This window comes from Ovis aries, chromosome 1 (genome assembly GCF_016772045.2).
Source record: "Ovis aries strain OAR_USU_Benz2616 breed Rambouillet chromosome 1, ARS-UI_Ramb_v3.0, whole genome shotgun sequence".
Taxonomy (NCBI): domain Eukaryota; kingdom Metazoa; phylum Chordata; class Mammalia; order Artiodactyla; family Bovidae; genus Ovis; species Ovis aries.
The window spans coordinates 256,397,411-256,418,870 of record NC_056054.1 but is presented as its reverse complement, the minus strand read 5'-3'; the positions used below and the strand labels follow the sequence as shown (position 1 = coordinate 256,418,870).

The 21,460-nt window shown below is 36.8% G+C and overlaps 1 protein-coding gene across 7 annotated transcripts in view; it reads right to left on the bottom strand.

Annotated features, from left to right (window-relative positions):
- Nucleotides 1-21,460, bottom strand: part of TOPBP1 (DNA topoisomerase II binding protein 1) — a 73,337-nt gene that overhangs the window by 34,150 nt on the left and 17,727 nt on the right. For all 7 annotated transcript variants that reach the window (XM_004003332.5, XM_042236965.1, XM_012103245.4 and 4 more), the window contains exons 9-14: nt 18,679-18,842; nt 18,281-18,531; nt 7,807-8,147; nt 7,015-7,187; nt 2,174-2,385; nt 159-445 (exon numbers count right to left, since the gene is read on the bottom strand). In XM_004003332.5, the coding sequence (XP_004003381.2) occupies nt 159-445; nt 2,174-2,385; nt 7,015-7,187; nt 7,807-8,147; nt 18,281-18,531; nt 18,679-18,842 (1,428 nt within the window). The remainder of the gene's footprint in view (nt 1-158; nt 446-2,173; nt 2,386-7,014; nt 7,188-7,806; nt 8,148-18,280; nt 18,532-18,678; nt 18,843-21,460) is intronic.

The window sequence follows — 21,460 nt, the reverse complement described above, 5'->3', positions numbered from 1 at the left end:
TTACCTCAATGCTGGGTATACATAGGGACTCATGACCATGAATCTATTTGCCAACATTTCTGAAGTTACTACTACAAACTAAGTGATGGAGAACTTGGTGCTTTAACTTTAGAAACTATAAAACTGTTATCTCCAGAACCATTTTCTATAAGCCTCACCTTCACATCAAAGGAAGGCTTGAAGAGTTTATCCTTGGACAGAAACTTTGATGGCGTATCCAGGTGTAATGAGGGCTCCTTCTGAAGTGACTGTCCTGGGGCCGGGGAGACTGAAGCCTGTCCAGAGTGCTGTGACATCACCATGCGGAAAGCCCTACTCTGGAAGCGGTTCATATCTAAAGGTGTAACGGCTGTTTTCCTCTGAGTTTCCCGATGTGTTACAGGATGCTCTGGAGTATCTGGATTTAGATTCACCTCATTTGTTGTTTCAGTTTCCAAACTTTGTTCTAGAGATTTAAAATGAAAAGAAACAAATGTGAGCCACTGATGTCGTTTTCTTGTCTCTAAAGAGGCATACAAGAAGTGATGTTTTTATCTTCCTATTAGTTTTCATGTGAATTCTTAAGGATATTTCATACCACAAAGCTATATATTTACTTTCAAAGAAACAAACCAGACAATATATTAAAATATATGTTGAGTTAGACAAGCAAATCAACTGAAATAATAAATGAAATTAGATTTCCTGTTTCATCTTGTTACAACTTAAAATATTCTCAATAAACCTCATAATTTGCCCAAAATTATATATGAAAATGCTGAGTGCTGAAGAATTGATGCTTTCAAATTGTGATGCTGGAGAAGACATTTGAGAGCCCCTTCGACTTCAAGGAGATCAAACCAGTCAATCCTAAAGGAAATCAACCCTAAATATCCATTGGAAGGACTAATGCTGAAGCTGACGCTTCAATACTTTGGCCACCTGATGTGAAGAGCTGACTCACTGGAAAGACAGAAGGCAAAAGGAGAAGAGGGTGGCAGAGGATGAGATGGTTAGATAGCATCACTGACTCAATGGACATAAGCTTAAGCAAACTCTGGGAGACAGTGAAGGTCAGGAAGGCCTGGTGTTCTGAGTCCATGAGGTCACAAAGAGTCAGACATGACTTAGTGATTGAACATGAAGAAGTTAATGTCATCTTGGTCAATGGCAGAGTAAAAAGAAAATCCCAATTACATGTACTCAGAGTTAACAACTACAGTCAAGTTTTTTAAAAGTTCTTAATGAGATTTTAACATGACCTAAACATTACTCTGCCTCAGTTGTAAAATTCCCAGGTTGTCTAGAGAAAAGTAATAATAGCTTTGAGAGCTGTTCCCAAGGTTCCTTAAAGTGTGACCCGGGATGCCATCCTGTTATATAAGAGAGGCTACTGGGTCCTCCCATTCTGCCTCCTACCATTTTTCAACATTTATCAAAAACACTTACTAGATGGCTGCTCCATGCCAGGTCCAATCTAGACAATGAAAATATATAATTTACAGGATGCATGTACTCCTTGCCTTTTCAGAGCTTATGGCTGAGCAGGGCAACAGGAAAGTAAACTAGAATGGTAACACTGGGATAAAAGCTACAAAGAGACATGGTGTTATGGCAAGACAAGGCCAGACTTATGAATCAAGGAAGGTTTTTCCAGGGAAAGTGATATCCAAGCTGGGAGCTAAAAGATAAGGAGGAACAAGCAAGCACAAGGTGCACAAGGTGGGCAAGAGATAACATGCAGAAGTCCAGGAACAGACTGGAAGAGAATAAAATACATAGATAGGGAAAAATAAAATAGGAATAGACAGCACTTTACTCACAGAAGGAACAGTAAATGGGATCCAAGCTCACATCTTTAGACTTCAAACACTGAGACCCCAGACCACTCCCATACTGTTTTGTATTTTTTAGCTTTCAGATTGTGCCTACACTTGATAGTACAATTATAAATTGATCATTTCTGCTATGAACATACTTACATTGCCCACCCCTCTCCCCAAAAATGGGTGCCCAACAGTGGCTCATGTTAAAGGGAGAAATCTTAATGACCAGTCTTAAAAACAAGTTTTAGCACATTCATATACCAGAAACCATGGTGTCACAAACAGTCAGACAAGACTTAGCAACTGAACAACAATCCCAGAAACCAAACTATAAAAATATATATAAAATGACAAACAAAAATATTAACCTTCTTTAGATGAATTTTCAATCAGGAAATGGTTTTCATTTGCTCTCTTTCCCAATCTAGCAGACTCCAACAGCCAAGCTATAGTGACTGCTGGTAAATTCCACTTCTTGGCAGCTTCATATTTAGAACCACCTGGCTCTTTCAAAACAAGATGTGTACTGGCAAACATGCCTTTCTTTGCATTGGACTTGCGAACAAAGTATTCCTGAACACTGAAAGTTACGTTTAAAAAAAAGCAAATGGTCATATGCATAATAGTTGGCAAAGAATAACATTTCTAATACAATGGTGTTGTCAGAGTTCTAAGTATAAGAAAATACTCACATTAGAAGTTAGTTATGTTTCTTAAATTAAGCTAATCCTCTTACAATACTTACTCTAGGATAAAAATGTATTGTTAAAATTAAACTTTTTAAAATTAATTATTTAAAAATAAGCAAATTAAACCAGACTTACAAGAAATAACCAGAAAGATCATCTATTTAATTGGTCATTACCCACCTACCCATCTTGTCTTTCCTCCCAGTAAAAGACATGTAACAAGTAGGGGAGCAAAGGATGAATATGAATAATACAACCTCTAGCCCCATACCACAACTTCTCTAAGCATTTTCACGTATATCATTCGATCCTCTCAGTATTTGTGAAATACCAATATTTTACAAGTTATCATAAAGATACAACCTGGGAAAAGATGCAAAATTAAGTGTCTTCCTCAAGATCACAGAATATTAAAGAGAACACCACCATTTGAGATACAAACAGAAATGTCTTTGTTAAGTATCCCACATTTTCCCTAGTACTTTCAAGGATTCATTTTTCACATTTAACCCACTGATCAATTAATTTGGTACTTATTTTGGTATGAGATATTGCTCCAATTTTATTGAATTCTTTTCCTCAATAAGCCAAAACATCACCTTTATCATATACTAAATTCCTGTTTGTATTTAGGTCTATTTCTATGCTTTCTGTCTGTTCACTTAACTTTCTGCTACTTACGGACATATTATCATCTGTGGGGTTTACAAAATATATTTAAATAACAATTTTATTTCAGAATTCTTATGACTTTCCTGCTTGCTAATATTTTCTTATGAATTTAAGAATTAGTTTGCTTATTGCCTTCTCTAAAAAATTTCTTTATAATGTTTAGTCTTCCTGTCCCAGAACAGGTACATCTTTCATACTCTTCAAGTCCTGTTTCCCTCAACAGCATTTTACAAGTTTCTGTAGCTCTTCCAAGTTTCACTTTCAAGTTTTTTCTTAAATCAAAATATAGTTGACACACATTATTAGTTTAAGGTGTACGATATAGTGACTCAACATTTAAATAGATTACAAAGGATCAATACCAAATCCAATTACATCCCCGTGACTTTTAAATTTTATAAGTGGAATTTTGTACCTCTTAATCCCCTTCACTAATTTTGCCCAGCCTCTTATTGCCTTCCCTTCTGCTGCTGCTGCTAAATTGCTTCAGTCGTGTCCAACTCTGTGCAACCCAATAGACAGCAGCCCACCAGGCTCCCCCGTCCCTGGGATTCTCCAGGCAAGAACACTGGAGTGGGTTGCCATTTCCCCCCTTCTGGTGACCACTAAACTCTGTATCTATGAGTCTATTTTGGTTTCATTTTGTTCATTCGTTGCTACCTATTTTATCTTTTACTACAGATTTAGTAAAAGATCTCTGTTTTCATTAGCTCTTCTAACTAGCTGCACATATGAAGGTCAGTGACTTCTGTAGATTAGTATTTTATATACTCAGTTTGCTGAATTTTTCTATGAGCACTGCTTTAGTCTACTGCCATATTTTCTTACTGTTCTTTTCTACAATTTGTTTTTTCCAAAAGCTTATTGTTTAGTATAAGCAAAGTACAGAACACAGCAAAAAAGGAAATACAAGATTTAGTGAATTATCATAAGATGAAAACCCTTATTTTCCCCACCCACATCAGAAGACAGACTCTTACCAGTCACTTCAGAACCTCTCCCCTCCCATGTTAATAGCAGCCACTGTTTGGATATTTATAGTTATCACTTCCTTACTTTACAATGTCATGAACCTCCGTCCATGGTTCATCAGGTACTCATCAGATCTAGTCCCTTAAATCTATCTCTCACTTCCACTGTATAGTCATAGGGGATTTGATTTAGGTCATACATGAATGGCCTAGTGGTTTTTTCCACTTTCTTCAATTTCAGTCTAAATTTGACAATAAGGACTTCATGATCTGAGCCAGTCAGCTCCAGGTCTTGTTTTTGCTGACTGTATAGAGCTTCTCCATCTTTGGCTGCAAAGAATATAATCAGTCTGATTTCGGTGTCGACCATCTGGTGATGTTCATGTGTAGAGTCTTCTCTTGTGTTGTTGGAAGAGGGTGTTTGCTATGACCAGTGCATTCTCTTGGCAGAACTCTATTAGCCTTTGCCCTGCTTCATTCTGTACTCCAAGGCCAAATCTGTCTGTTACTCCAGGTGTTTCCTGACTTCCTACTTTTGCATTCCAGTCTCCTGTAATGAAAATAACATCTTTTTTGGGTGTTAGTACTAGAAGGTCTTATAGGTCTTCATAGAACTGTTGAACTTCAGCTTCTTCAGTGTTACTGGTTGGGGCATAGACTTGGATTACTGTGATACTGAATGATTTGCCTTGGAAACGAACAGAGATCATTCTGTCGTTTTTGAGACTGCATCCAAGTACTGCATTTTGGACTCTTGTTGACTGATAGCTACGCCATTTTTTCTAAGGAATTCCTACCCAGAGTAGTAAATATAAAGGTCCATCTAGTCAAGGCTATGGTTTTTCCAGTGGTCATGTATGGATGTGAGAGTCGGACTATAAAGAAAGCTGAGCACCAAAGAATTGGTGCTTTTGAACTGTGGTGTTGGGAGAAGACTCTTGACAGTCCCTTGGACTGCAAGGAGATCCAACCAGTCCATCCTAAAGGAGATCAGTCCTGGGTGTTCATTGGAAGGACTGATCTTGAAGCTGAAACTCCAATACTTTGGCCACCTCATGCGAAGAGCTGACTGATTTGAAAAGATCCTGATGCTGGGAAAGACTGCGGGCAGGAGGAGAAGGGGACGACAGAGGATGAGATGGTTGGATGGCATCACCAACTCAATGGACATGGGTTTGGGTGGACTCCGGGAGTTGGTGATGGACAGTGAGGCCTGGCATGCTGCAGTTCATGGGGTTGCAAAGAGTCGGACACGACTGAGCGACTGGACTTCCTTACTTTGCTTTATTTTTATCACTTCCCACCCTTAAACACTACATTTCATTTTTTATGTTTTCTGACTTCCAGGTTCCCTCTTCTTTCCATGCCCCCTTTATATTTGTTGGAGATACTAGATCATGAGGTTTCATTATTTTGATAAGATTGTTTCAAGATGGTTGTATAATCTTCATAAGGAGGCATATGTAGTTTTCTCCTTATTATGTGAATGTTGGTTTTCAATATCTAGATTCTTCCATTTATTAGGAGTCAAAATTTTACCATTTCTTCTTCACTTATTTGTTGGAATACCTCTATAAAGGGAAACTTTGTCTTATCTATTACTATGGATACAGTCTGATACAGACTGTACCAGGAAGGCAGAATAAATACCAGATCCTTTCTCCTCATTCACCAGCTTTCAAAAATAATGAGTTGTTTCCTAGCATCCTTCAAACATGGCCAATTAGCTTAGTTTTTTGGTGCCATTATGAAGTCATGATTGAAATATTATTTGATGATGTCTGGAGCCACTGCTGCTATTGACATTTTTCCTGTCTTTGGCCAGTGGCGGTCCTTTTGACACACCCTTTGTAGTGCAATAATATATTTGTTCTCCATTCTGACAAAAGGTTCCAGACTCACTGGTATCTTTTCTGCCCCAGACGTAGAACTGATCATTTCTTTAAGCTTTAGTTTCTTTTAGTGGGAAACTGTATTTTAAGGTCACAATGTGGGTACTGGTGTTGCTTGTTACTATTGGGTTGACAATGACATCTAGGCTTATAAATGGGTTTTGAATTCCCCTTTGAACCAAGAGTTATTAAAAAGTTATAAAATGTCCAGTTGATACAGTCTTCATTTTCCATTTCTACTATTCATTTCTAATTTTTTTAGAAATTAGAAATTTTCAGTGTAAATAGCATTCTTTATTTACAACATGCTTTCCCTCCGTTTCATGCCTTTCCATTTGAATTCAAATTTGTCTGATAATAAAATTGTACCCCTCTCCTTTCTTTTCATGTATCTTTGCCCATCTTTACTTTTTTCCCCAAATGTTCTAAATCACTTTGGTTTATGTGTGGCTCTTATTTAAAAAGTATTTTAAGTGCTATTTCATGATATATTCTAAAAGAACTTTTCCTTTAATGTGAAAGTTAGTTCATTTATAATTATTTATGTAACAGTTTTCTTTTTTTTTAAACAGCCACCATTAAAGTTCACTTACAGGTTGGGCTAATTTGGATTCCAGAACTTTTAAATTCATTTTCTTTCTCCCCAAGTATTCATTATTTCTGCTTAACACTGCACTGCAGAGAAACAATTAATGTATACTGAAAAAGAATATGGCACACAGAAGGAAATAACACTGAGACAAGCAGTACCTTTAAATATGCCTTTTCCTGGTAGGTAAGCATTAATGCCTATAGTCTTAATACTTGCTAAGTACCTGTCTAACATGATTCTCTCCCTTCCACATTGAGCCACCACATCAGATACACAACATACTCCTCATAAATATTATAAGACATCCAGCGAAATGCTAATTTGTATGCTTTTCAGTAAGTAAAAACAAATAATACATACACCAAGATGGCAGGTACTAAAAATACGACATACCTGGCTCCAAGGTGATTTGCTAAGAATGTCAATGAGTCTTTTTCAGCTCCTACACATTGGCTGAATGAAAGAACACAATCCTCTAAAGGAGTCATTCCTGCCATAACTGGAACTGGTGTGAAGAGAGGATTTGACTTTGGATCAATTAAAGTCTGGTAGTCTATACAAGTTACCTTTCAAAAACAAGAAAAACATCATCAACCTGAAATAAGCGATTAGTGGTTAACACTGGTTCAGTTACAGTGAAAAGCAATATTACTTTAATATAAATGTGTATATGCTCATTCACAATACATTTAAAATCATAATATTAAAATGTATCAGTCATTATATAGGATATTAAAATCAGTCAGATTTATCATTGAATTTCCTAAATATTGCTTTAGATTTAATTTCTTCCAATGTAGTTATCATTTTTTCCTCTTAAGTCTTGGAAAGTTGAAAAAGTCAATGGTTGAAATTATCATTGATAAGCCAACAAGATGCAATAATACAAAAGTGCATGTCATGCTTTGTTAGTAAGAAAACAGGGAAAACCTAAATATGAGAAGACCTGGAGTCACTTTCCTAGGAAAGAATGCTGCTGATGTAGCCCCTCTATTCTACCAGAATTAGGACCAAGAAGCTTGCATATTTTATTATTTATAATTTCCTTTGCTAAAAGCAAAATCCAGACAGTGCCCAAACCCAAATACCAGTCTACCAAAACTAAAGTGCCAAAGATATAAACATTCTCTCTTAGCTTCAGACATCCTTCAATACTACATTTGAACTGATGTGGTGTTTTCTTACCAGCCATGTGTTTGTTACAACTTCTCCCACAGTCGCCTGTACTTCACACCCCAGCAGAGGAACCACAGCATAATCAGCAACAACTCTGCTCTGAAGGGACACAATTTTTCCAGCATTTTCTCTTATGATGGCTGCAATATTAGATTCATTTTCATTACCAAAACCCAAAACTAGGAAACTCTTTTGGCTAAATAAACCTTCTTCGGTAATTGTAGAAACATCAGGGAGGCAATGACTGATGGAAGACTGGTGTTCTTGCAGAGAAATATGAGTAGAATCATTAAGGGGCTCCACATGAGTACAGTCACCGCAGAGCCCAACTTCGGACTTGGCAACTTCAACTGGAAAAGAAAAAGAAATGTTTTCTAACAGGTAATTTACTTTATAAAGTTTATCTCCTAGTAAGGATATAAAGGTAACAGGGAACCTGAGAACTGTGACCACAATTACAAAACTAAGGCTTTATAAGTATACAATGAAGAAAGAATATGACCTACCCCATCCTCTGGGTTCCCAAGACAGCAATGAGTATTACCATCCTGGGATAAGAGCAATCATGTTAGTATTCTAGGTATTCCTAGTGTACTAGAAAATCATGAAGCTCCAGTAACTCTGCAAGGGGCTTCCCTTGTGGCTCTGCTGGTAAAGACTCTGCCTGCGATGCAGGAGACCTGAATTCAGTCCCTGGGTGGGAAGATCTGGAGGAGGGAAAGGCCACCCATTCCAGTATTCTGGCCTGGAGAATTCCATGGACAGTCTGTGGGGTCGCAAAGAGTCAAACATAACTGAGCAACTTTCAGAATTTTCCAAGCCCTGCTTCCTGGGATTCCAACAAGCCTGCAAGCTATTCAAAGATTCTTTCCTATTTACATAGAGTTAGTTGCTCAGCTGTGTCTTAACTTTTTGTGACCCCATGCACTACAGTCTGCCAGGCTTCTCTGTCCATGGGATTCTCCAGACAAGAACACTGGAGTGAGCTGCCATTTCCTTCTGGGGATTTTCCTAACCCAGGAAACTGAACCTGGGTCTCCCACATTCCAGGCAGATTCTTCACCATCAGAGCCACCAGGGACATAGGCACTGTACTTAATGCTTTTCGTGCATGTAATTAATCCTTATGATAATATAAGGCTAGTTCTATTGCTGTATCTACACCCATCCTTCAAGAAGAATGTCAGGTCTAAGGAGGTTATGTAATTTCTCTAAGGTCACACAGTTATTAGCTGGCAGAAATGAGACATAAACCAAAGTTTGTCTGATTCCAGGGTCCATAACATTATGTTATAGTTGTTCTAGTTGCTAAGTCGTGTCCCACTCTTTTCCAACTTCATGGACTGTAGCCAGCCAGGATCCTCTGTTTATGGGATTTCCCAGGCAAAATCACTGAAGTGGGCTGCCATTTCCTTCTCCAGGGGAATCTTTCTGACCTAGGGATTGAACCCACATCTCCTGCACAGCAGGCGGATTCTTTACTGCGGAGCCACCAGGGAAGCCATCTTCTTATTTCTATCCTCATCTCCAATAGGCAGGACTCTCTTCACTTTAATTACTGTATATGGCTGTGTGTGTGTATGTACATATATACATATATAAATGATTCTTTACACTTTTCAACTAGTGACTGTATATACACATGCATACAGTCATTAGTTGAAAAGTGAAAAGTCATGCTTATTGGAGAAAAGTATATATATAGAGTGTGTGTGTGTGTGTGTGTATGTGTATATATATATATAAAGTACGTATATACACACTTTAATTTCTACCTAATGCAAGTATTTAAATTGCTCTGAGACTCTGAAGAAGCTGTCCTGTCTAGAGCATTTACTGATCAGTACGTCAGGAGACTCTCTGACCCTCAGTTTCATACTCTAAGGAGTAAAGGATAACAGTGTATCTATAATTTAGAGCGATGTATTCCCAATGGCTCAGCAGGTAAAGAATCTGCCTGCAATGCAAGAGATTCAGGAGACTAGGGTTTAATCCTGGGTCAGGAAGTTCCCCTGGAGGAGGAAATGGCTACTCACTTCAGTATTCTTGCCTGAAAAATGCCAGGCAAGAGGAGCCTGGAAGGCCACAGTCTAAAAGGTCACCAAGAGTCAGACATGACTGAGCACACACGAGGATGAGTAAGCCTGGGTGGAAATAAAGGTTACATGATACCATAAAGCATTCAGAGAGTAGTTATAAAATGTATAATATAAAATGTAAAAACACATTTTTTTTGCATTAAAATTGCTCACAATCACATCTAGGAGGAAAAAAACAACTTTGTTTGATGTTTCTGTATAATCGGTGAGGTGGTAAGAAGAAAGAAGCCTGGTGGAAAGAAGAAAGAAATTTTAGACTACTACAGTAAAAACTGGACAAGGAAATGGCAACCCACTTCAGTATTCTTGCCTGGAAAATTCCACAGACAGAGGAGCCCAGTGGGCTACAATCCGTGGAGTCACAGAGTTGGCCATGACTGAACACATCAGTACATACTATAAAAACAAACTAGAAATACTATGTTCTTATAAATTATAAGTAAAACCCTGAAGTTATTAAAGGTTCAGAATAAAATAACACATTTTATAGCAGTTCATTTACCAATAGAACCCTCTTTTCAAACAGATGTCATTCAGAAGCCTAACAGACACTTTTTGATAGCTTTTTCAATATGAAATAAACACTTAATTACATTCCTTCAAAGGTACTCAGGGATTCACTGAGATTTAATATCACCAAATCCTTTCAAAGTCAGTACACTACTAGCTGCTTCAGAAAAGAAGATCTGAGAAACTAATTGCCTGACTCCAACAAGCACCCTTGTTGAAGGATAGCATATAAAACTGCTTCCAGTCAATAGGTGGTCTTTTTGTACTAAAACATCCTTAAAAATTAGGATGATCTGATATGATACACTACTAAAGCATGAGCAAATGGTCTGACAAAAATCATTTTGCAGAACAATATGAACAGTGTGGATTATTAAATGTTTTAAGCTTAAAAAAAAAAAGGAAAATTGAAATTCTCTAAAACTATGTCAGAAATAAATAAAAATATGGCCAGCTAGACATGCAGAACCCTCTCACCATAAAACACCTAAAAATAGAGAATGAAATATTAAAGGTATCATTATAAATGCAAAGTTGAGTTTACAAAAAAAGCAAGGTAAATTCTCAAAGGCTAAAAATGAAGTGGTACCATGAATCCAGAGCATTAAGTAATCACTAAAGGTAACAATTACCATCTATTTTGGCAGTGACCAACACCCTTAGGATTTAAGGATGTCATGTGGAGGGACAGGAGTCAAGCCTTTTATCCCACACTAATTAGAGGTGGGGCAGAGTATACCCTTCCACTCAGAAACCCTACAGGAAGATGCCTTCAGTAAAAATGTCCATCAAAAACCAATCACCCTGCAAAGAGATGAGAAGTACACGATTTTGGCTTTTAGGGAGTGGGGAGGGGTTTGTCAACACATCTCTCTTGGGAATCTGTCATCATAGGCTGGTCCTCAGAGTAGGTTAGGGCCTGATGGTCCAAAAACATCCAGCTAATAAGTAACTTAGGGGTGTCCTAAGTTGGGAAATTCCTAGGCTCCTGGCAGGTTTAAACATAAACTTTATCTGGAGGACCAAATTCTCTTCCCAGGCTTCCTAGAACCTCAAGTCCTAACGAGAAAGAGTTTATATAATAAATGTCACAAAACACATGAGGAAGCCAAGCATCATGAACAACAATCAGGAGAACTAGCCCTGTTCTTCATTCAGATGTTGCAACAGGTTTAAAATGTCTCAAGAAATAAAGCAAAAAAGCCCCACAAATACAGAACAACACACTACTGAAAGAACTAGGACTTCTACGAACTGAAAAAATACTGAACTTGAAAGTTTAATGGATGGGTTAAACATATTAAGCAATAGCTAAACAGAAAAATAGTGTTTTAGAAGGAAAATCTAAAGAAATTACATATAATAAATAATAAAAAAAGATGAAATTAGAAGGACAGATTAAGGACACAGAGCTAAAGGGGAGTTACAGAATATAGAGAAGGAAAGCAATATTCAAAGATATAATAGATGAAAAAATTTTTTAAACTAATAAAGGAAAAAAAACCTCACTAATTCTCTGATTCAAAAAGCACAATGACTTGCAAATAAGACAAATAAATGGTAAAACTCCAGGACACAAAAACTAAAAGGTATTAAAAATAGAGAAAAATAGATGCTGTTGCTGTTTAGCCACTAAGCTGTGTCAGACTCTTTTGCGACTCCATGGACTGCAGCCTGCCAAGTTCCTCTACCCATGGAATTTTGCAGGCATAAACACTGGAGTAGGTTGCCATTTGCTACTTCAGGGGAACTTCCCAACTCCGGGATCAAACCCTCATCTTTTGTGTCTCTTGCACTGGCAGGTGGATTCTTAACCATTAGCACCACCAAACAGAGAAAAAAAGATTTCCTACAAAAGAATGACAAGTAAGCTGACATCTGACTTCTTAATCAGCAGTCATGGAAACAGATGACAAAGAAAAAATATCTCCCAAGAGCTCTGACAAATTAACTGTCTAGAACTGTTTTTTAAGGACAAGGGAAAATAAAGACATTAACAGAAACTGAAGAAATTTCCAAAGGATATATCTTAAGAAAAAAGAAAATTATTCCAAAGGAGAGAGATCAGATGCAATAAGGAATATGGAGCAAAGAAGTAGCTAAATATGCTGGTAAATCAAAACAATTACTGAATATAGAAAACAACAATGCCTAATTGTGGGATTAAAGGATAATGAAAATACAAGACAAAATCACATAAGCTGAATATATTAACGAGTGCATGTGTAGAAGGTATGGTTGGTAGTGATGCTGAAGATAAATGTTATAAGGTCCTTATAATATTCATAAGAAAGACAAAAATTCTAATTAATTTAAAATTTTAAGCTATGATGTACATTAGATTTTCAAGGGTAAACACTGAAAACATAAAATAGTATATATAAGCTTCGAAATCAGTAGAGGGAAAGATGCAGAATTGGGAGTGTGATCTGGGGAAGGAAAAGGCAAGCTCAACCCATCCAAAAGACAAAAATGTTAAAAAAAAACAAACGAAAAACAAGGAAGCATGGAAAAATGGGACAAATAGCACAGAACAAGAGGGTAGAAAATAATCAAAATATATCACAAGTAACAATGTAAATCAACCAATTTTCAATTAAAAGAAAGTCATACTAAAAAAATACATATGTGAACAGGTATAGGTGTTTTAATGTCAGATAAAATAGATCTTAAGTAAAATAAAAATTAGGGCAATGAGGATCACCATGTAATAAAACTTCAAAATACACACAAAAGAATTGAATGTGACAGAACTGCATGGAAAAAGTGACAGTCACCATTACAACAGAGGAGTTTAACATCTATTCCATGCATATGACAGAACTGACAAAACTTGATTACATCATATAAATGTATAAATTTCCAAATAATCATAGAAAACATTTTTCTGAGGCACAGAAGAACATTTACAAAAACCACTTCCTAAACACCTCACAGACCAAAGATATGATAAAGTTAGAAAATATTTAGGACAGAATTACTTTGGCGACCTGATGCAAAGAACAGACTCATTAGAAAAGACCCTAAAGCTGGGAAAAATTGGAGGTAAAAAAGAGAAACGTGCAGCAGAGGATGAGATGGCTAGATAGCATCACTGACTTAATGGATACATGAGTTTGCGCAAACTCCAGGAGATAGTGAATGACAGGAAAGCCTGGAGTGCTGCAGTCCATGGGCTGGCAAAGAGTCAGACACGACTCTGCGAGTGAGTAACAACAATAACAAATTACAAAAATTCTACATAAAAGATCTTTTGGGACCTCCCTGGTGGTAAAGTAGGTAAGAATCCGCCTGCCAAAGCAGGGGACATGGGTCTGATTCCTGGTCCGGGAAGAGTCCACATGCCATGGGCAACTGAAATCCATGTGCCACAGCTACTGAGCCCATGCCACAGCTGCTAGAACCCAAGTGCTCGAGAGCCTGTGCTCCACAGGAAAAGGCACCGGAAGGAGGGGCCCACACACTGCAATGAGAAGCCTGTGCGCTGCGACTAGAGCAGCCTCTCCTCTCCAAAACTAGAGAAAGCCTGTGTGCAGCAATGAAGACCCAGTGTGAGCAAAATACAAAAGTTTTTTAAAAACCTTTGGAAATACAACTAGTTGAGTGAGTACTTTCAGAGAAATCTATTGACATACTTAGATTAAAAGACTACCAAAAAAAAGCAAATCATGCAACTCAAGAAATCAGAAGGAATAAAGAATAAATTTATGAATCAAGTTAGTTTGCTAAAAAGACTAATAAAATTAGCCATTAAGCTTCCTAGTAAACACAGCTTACAAAAATTGATTCAGAAAAAAACGGAACTGAACAGTCTTATATCCATTAAGTGAATTAGTACTATAAATTTTCCTACAAAGAAACACTAGGCCCAAACAGACAGATGCGTTTCAGCACACATTCAAGGATAGGGAACCCCAATGTTACACAAACTCTGAGATTTAAAAAAAAAAAAGGAAAAAAATAATCCCACAATTTACCACAAACTCTGAGATTTTTGAAAAAAGAAAGAGCAATCCCCCAATCCATTTTATCAATTAACAACAAAATCCAACAAAGATAAATGGAAGAAGGAAAAGTATAGGTCAGTATCACACTGAGTAGATAAAAGACTAAATCAAATATTAGCAAATAGAGCAATGTGTAAAAAAGATGAATATATCACATCCAGAAGAATTTAAACTTGACTTGACAATATAAAATCTACTAATACAATTTATCACACCAAGAAGGAAAAAGCATATGATAATTCCAATGAGCAGAGGAAAAGTACGTAATACCCAGATCAAAGCTCTAAAGAATAAAAACAAAACTTTTATGAGAAAACGTATGAGAAAGTTTCATGACTACCTTTGGTAATGATTTTTTAATTATGACACCAAAAACACAAGCAATGAGAAAAAAACAGATAAACTGGACTTCACCACAATTAAAACTTTCGTCTATCAAAGAACACAATGTGAAAATGCTACCCAAAGAAGGGGGAAAATATATACAAATCAAATAACTGATAAGAGATTAATATTCAGAATATATAAAGAACGCCTACTACTCAAGAACAAACAAAAGGCAACCCGACTGAATAAACACTTCTCCAAAGAAGATATATAGATGGCCAATAAAAGCAGGAAATGACGCACAACATCACTAATCACGGAAATGAAAATCAAAACCATCAGTGAGATATCACTTCAAATCCATTAGGATGACTTTTATTATGAAAAAAAATAAAAGGAAATACAGTATGTTCTAAGGATGTAGAAAAACTGGAACCTTTGTGCACAGCTGGTGAAGATGTAAAGTAGTTCAGCACTGTGGAAAACAGCAAGATAGTTTCCCAAAAAGTTAAACATAGAATTACCATGACTTATCAATTCCACCTCTGAGACTATATCTAAAAGACCTGAAAGCAGGGAGTTGAACAGATATATGTACACCAATGTTCACAGCACCATAATTTACAACAGCCAAAGGTAGGGACAACTCAAGTGTCCATCAACAGAAAATGGAACAGACAATTCCAACATACAATGGAGTATTATTCAACTTTAATAAGGAATGATATTCTGACACATGCTAAAACATGGCCTTGAGGACATAATGCTAAGTGAAATAAGCCAGACACAAAAGGTATTGTCTTGACTCCATGTATATGAGCTACCTAGAATAGTCAAATTCATAGAGACAGAAATATAATGGTGGTTGCCAGGAAACGGTTGAAGGAGTAATATAGAGTTACTGTTTAAGGCCTATAAAGTTTCAGTTTGGGAAGATAAAGTTCTGGCATGGATGGTAATGATGGTGGCAAAACTATGTGAATATAACTAATACCAATAACCTGTATATCAAAGGATGGTTAAAACGGTAAATTTTATGTCAGGCATATTTTACCACAATTTTTTAAAAACTCAATACCCAAAATGTTCTTATTCAAAATGTTTTACTCTTATATACCAGTAAAATATAATTTTAAGAATTAAAATATCAAATGAACAGACACAAACACAAAAAACTAGGGATAGCTGTAACATGGCATGTCTAGTGTCTTATGACTCCAGTTACACTTTATTGAAAAACATAAACTGATGCTGATATTCTATATTCATGGATAGAAAGATCTTTTCATGGTAAAGATGTCAATCCTGCTCCAAATTATAAATTCAATACAATCCCAACCAAATTCCCATACAGATTTATTCAAACTGACAAATTAATTTTAAAAATGTATACAGAAGCAAAAGTCCAAGAATAGGTAAGAAACTTTTGTAAAGAAAACTGGAGGGCCAGGCTATTAAAATAAGATGGTTTATCAGTGAAGTATCTCAGTGGAACAGAATAAAAAGCCTAAACACAGATCCCCACTTAACAGACCCTTAATAAATGACAGGGGTAACAGGGCAAATTAGTTGAGAAAGGATGGCCTATTCAAAAAAGTTTGAGAATAAGTGATTATTTACACTGACAATCTGAATGCTTCTTATCAAGTGCAAAAATCAACTCCATGTGGACTGAAGACGAAATGTGAAAAAGCAAAATTTTAAGACTTTTAAAATACAACTTTATGACATTCAGATAGGAAAACTTACATAAAATAGAAAAGCACAAACCACGAAATAATGGATTAAAAACCCTACTTTACAGGACACTCAAACAGGGGCTCCGTATCAACCTAGAGGGGTGGGATGGGGAGGGAGACGGAAGGGAGTTTCAAAAGGGAGGGGATATATGTATACCTATGCAGCCATAGGTATACATGTCGATGTTGGACAGAAAACAGCAAAACTGTGTAAAGTGACTATTCTTCAATAAAAAAATAAATAAAAATTATACCCAAATAACATTCAAAACGATGCTCTACCTTATTAGCAATGTTATAAAATTAAAACCACAATGAGATCCCTCTCTACACCCATCAAATAAATAAGAATTTCAAGCCTTTTGAGAAACACTAAATGTTGAAAGGATGTGCAACAACAGGAACCCTTACTACTGTTCTAGTATAAAGTGCTAAACTAAAACACTCCAGAAAGCAATACGCTTCATGTAAGAAAGTGGAAGACATACTTATCCCAGGAATCAGTCATCCCACCCCAGAGAAATTCTTGCTCACGTGCCCAGAGACACACACAAGAACAATTTCAGCAGTACTGTTTGTTATTAGAAAACAAAACAAAAAAACCACAATAAAAATCTCCTCAGGAAGGGCAATAGATAAACTATGGCATGTTCATATACCAGTGTGATATATTCATAACCAGTTACTAGGATGAGATGAGTATCTTGCAGGTTTAGGGTAGGGTAGCAAAACAGTACATATCATGTATGATTTATATAAGTTCAAATACACACAAAACAAAACAGTGTGTATATTACTTACAGATATACATATGTTATAAACTACTACGAAAATGAGGAGGGATTCACAGGAGAATTTTGACCAAGCAGAATATCCTATAGTTTTTAAACAGATTAGTGAACGTGAACGTGAAGTCGCTCAGTCGTGTCCGACTCTTTGTGACCCCATGGACTGTAGCCTACCAGGCTCCTCTGTCCATGAGATTTTCCAGGCAATGGTACTGGAGTGGATTGCCATTTCCTTCTCCAAGGAATCTTCCCAACCCAGGGATTGAACCCAAATCTCCCACATCGTAGACAGACGCTTTACCGTCTGCAATCTCAGCCAAAAGGCCAAGAAACAGATTAGTAGTATATGGTTATTTGTTAAATTATTCTTTATATCTTTTTGGATAAATACTTTATAATAAAAAGTATTTAAAAAGTAGAAACGCTGTTCACAACTTTTCACTGGCAATTGTGTTTAGCACACTGAGAAGACTACAACCTGAGACAGTAGTCTACAGTGCAGCATTATACTCATTAAAACTACGATTACAAACTAAGAGGCATTTGTTATAAGGTTAAAATACCTTGTAACAAATACCTTGCCAGACCAGATGAAGCACAAGCTGGAAAACAAGATTGCCAGGAGAAATACCAATAACCTCAGATATGCAGATGACACCACTCTTATGGCAGAAAGCAAAGAAGAACTAAAGAGCCTCTTGCAAAAGTGAAACAGGAAAGTGAAAAAGCTGGCTTGAAACTCAACATTCAAAAAATGGAGATCATGGCATCTGGTCCCATCACTTCATGGCCAATAGATGGGGAAACAATGGAAACAGTGAGAGACTTTATTTGTCTAGAATCTCTTAGCCTTGCCTGCTTTAAAAAAAAAAAAAAAGTAATACAAATAAAACTTCAAGAGAAGAAAGAGGTTGGTATTACCTAAATTCTAAAGAACCTGGCAGAAATCACATAAGTATGTATTCTGCTACCAAAATATTTAATGACTGTTAACACTGGTCATTCTTTCTTACCTACTGTTGGGTTATTAGTCTGATATTGAGAGAGTAGATCTTCATCAGCTTGCTCATGCTTTTCTTCAGGAGCAAAGTCATTCTTAGAGAAGCTGCTGTTCTTCCTTTTTAAAAGGGCTGTTTTACTTTCAGGTTGATCTGAAACTGGAATTTCCATTGGCTGGTAGTTAACACGGATGTATGGCTCTTCAGGAAGCATATAACCTTTACTAAAACACTCTAGCAACCATTTTGCTCCCACTACATGAGGCCTACAAAAACAGTACAGTTATATATTAGTTTAAACTATAAATACCATTATCCCATGTGCCATGCAGTTCCCATAACTGTCAGGATATGCAATTTTAAGAAAAATCATTACAGAGTAGAAACTGCTTTGAATTAAAAACTGACAAAACCTGTGGGCTGATTTATCCCAAAACTGCTTCAATTCATCATCATCATCTCCCACAATAACATGAGTTACATCTTCATTGAGCTGATTAAAACGAACTCCACCTCCACTGTTAATAAGTCTTCTCAGTTTATCTAGCTTTCTGCCATTAAAACCACAAAGATAGATCTGCAATGAAAAAAAATTGGCTTTAGATTAACACATTTAAAATGGCCTATTTCTGTCAACAGAAATCTATTTATTGAAAGTGTGTGTCTAAACCCATTATGTGTAAATAAGACAACCTTTATATTTACATTTTAAATACATTAAAAAGTATATTCTGAAACTTTGATTCCTAAAGAATTCTTAAATTTTATCACTTCTTCACAATCCCATAACATTATTACCCACTACTGGTAAGTACTGAGGCTTTAAATAAAATAGAAACCAGAATAATTCAAATATCTTCTGAATATTAGTGCACAGCAATTTCTAAAATGTAGGTAGCTTCTTAAACTAGTCTTACTACTTGTAAATTTCAAAGTAATTACAGAAATAAACTGGAGTTAAACATGTGAATTCAGAAAATCTAGGTTTAAATTTTGGGTCAGCTGCCGATGATTAACCACACGACCACTTCAACATACTAGGCTTCTTTTTTTTTGCTGGTGTGGGGCTCCACTGCTGCATGAGGGCTTTCTTTAGTTGTGGCAGGTGGATGCTACTCTCTAGTGAGGATGTGCAGGTTTCTCAACGCAGTGGCTTCTCTTTTTGTAGGGAATAGGCTCTAGGGTGTGCAGGCTCAGCAGCTGTGACACATATGCTTAGCTGCCTGACGGCACGGGAATCCTCAGGGTGCAAGCGTGCTCAGTTTGTGTCCAAATCTGTTCGACCCTATGGACTGTATGTAGCCTGCCAGGCTCGCTCCTCTGTCTATGGGATTTTACTGGCAAGACTATTGGAGTGGGTTGCCATTTCCTACTCCAGGCGATCTTCCAAACCCAGGGATCAAACCCTAGTCTCCTGCACTGCAGGTGAATTTTTCCCTGCTGAGCCACTGAAGAATCTTTCCAGACCGGGGATGAAACCTGTGTTCTCTTCATTGGGAGGTGGATTCTTTACGATTGGACTACCAAGCAAGTCCAACTTAGACTATTTAAACCGATTTTGTTCCTTATATACTGAAATAGTTTTCATAGTTGATTAAACAAAAAAAATTAGGTCAAAGAGCTAAGCACAATGCTTTGGGGATGAAACATATTCAGTAACTTATTTTTAACTATCAATATATGCACATGTGAGATGTGAGAGTTGGACTATAAAGAAAGCTGAGCACCGAAGAATTGTTGCTTTTGAACTGTGGTATTGGAGAAGAATCTTGAGAGTCCTCTGGACTGCAAGGAGATCCAACCAGTCCATCCTAAAGGAAATCAGTCCTGAATATTCATTGGAAGGACTGATGTTGAGCTGAAACTCCAATACGTTGGCCACCTAATGCAAAGAACTCACTGGAAAAGACTATGATACTGGGAAAGACTGAAAGCAGGAGAAGGGGATGGCAGAGGATGAGATGGTTGGATGGCATCACCAACTCAATGGACATGAGTTTGGGTAAACTCCAGGAGTTCATAATGGACAGGGAGGCCTGGTGTGCTGCAGTCCTTGGGGACACAAAGAGTCAGACATGACTGAGCAATTGAACTGAACTGAAACCAATTTAATCAATTTTACTATATTGAATCTTCTTCATCTCTATTTTACCAAATGGATCTTTTAAAAAAGTCTTAATCTATTCCAAACTGCATTTATATCCCAAACTAAATAACCTCTATCACTAGATTACATTTTAACAAAAATGAGGAATCATACATTTCCTGTAAGAATAATTAAGTCACATCCAGAATTAGTACAGTTTCGATAAAAGACTACACAACACCTCATATTCTGTTAATAAACTGTTAAGTTTTAAAAGTATAGAAAGGAAGGTAATTTGCCCATTTTCCTGAATAAAAGAAGAAAGTTAAGTCTTCGCTACTCTTTGAGAATTACTGCATAGCCTATTCATTCTACAAGCAAGAAATAAACTAAGTATTTAGTTCTAAAAGATACATATGACGTTCCCATCAAGGCATTTATTAGACAGTTATTCAGACATAAAAAATTAAATAGCCCAAGAGATATTAAACAAAGTGGCGTACCTAATCTTTAGAAATACAGGCTTTGAAGTAGATGGCTAGTTACTTACTGTCTGTGAGATTCTGGACAAGAACTTTAATCCTCTGAGTTTCAACCTCAGTAATATACACGTTAGAGTTATTTGTGGGATTTAAATGGGATTATATATGACATACTAACGTATACGAAATAATTAGCACAGTGTCTTACTATAATCAATAAATGACAGTTATAAATAAAAACCCATTAAGTGGGTCAGAAACTAAATGCTCTCAAAATACAGTAGATGGTCCAGTGGTTAAGAATCCATATTGCTAAGGCAGGGAACAGGGATTTGACCCCTGGTCTAAAAGATCCACATGCCACAGAGTAACTATTTACCCCAAACACTGAGCCCATGTGCTACAACTATTGAAGCCTGGGCTCCTAGAGCCCAGGCTCTGTAATGAGAAGGCAATACAATGAAGCACAGCCCCTGCTTGAAGCAATCAGAGAACGCCTGAGCACAGCAATGAAGATCCAGTGCAGCCAAAAAAACCCCACAGTAAATGGGACGAGTAAGGTAGTCAGGAGGGTTCAAAGAAGATTTGAAAAATGATATGAAGTTTAATGGATGACATATAAAGGTA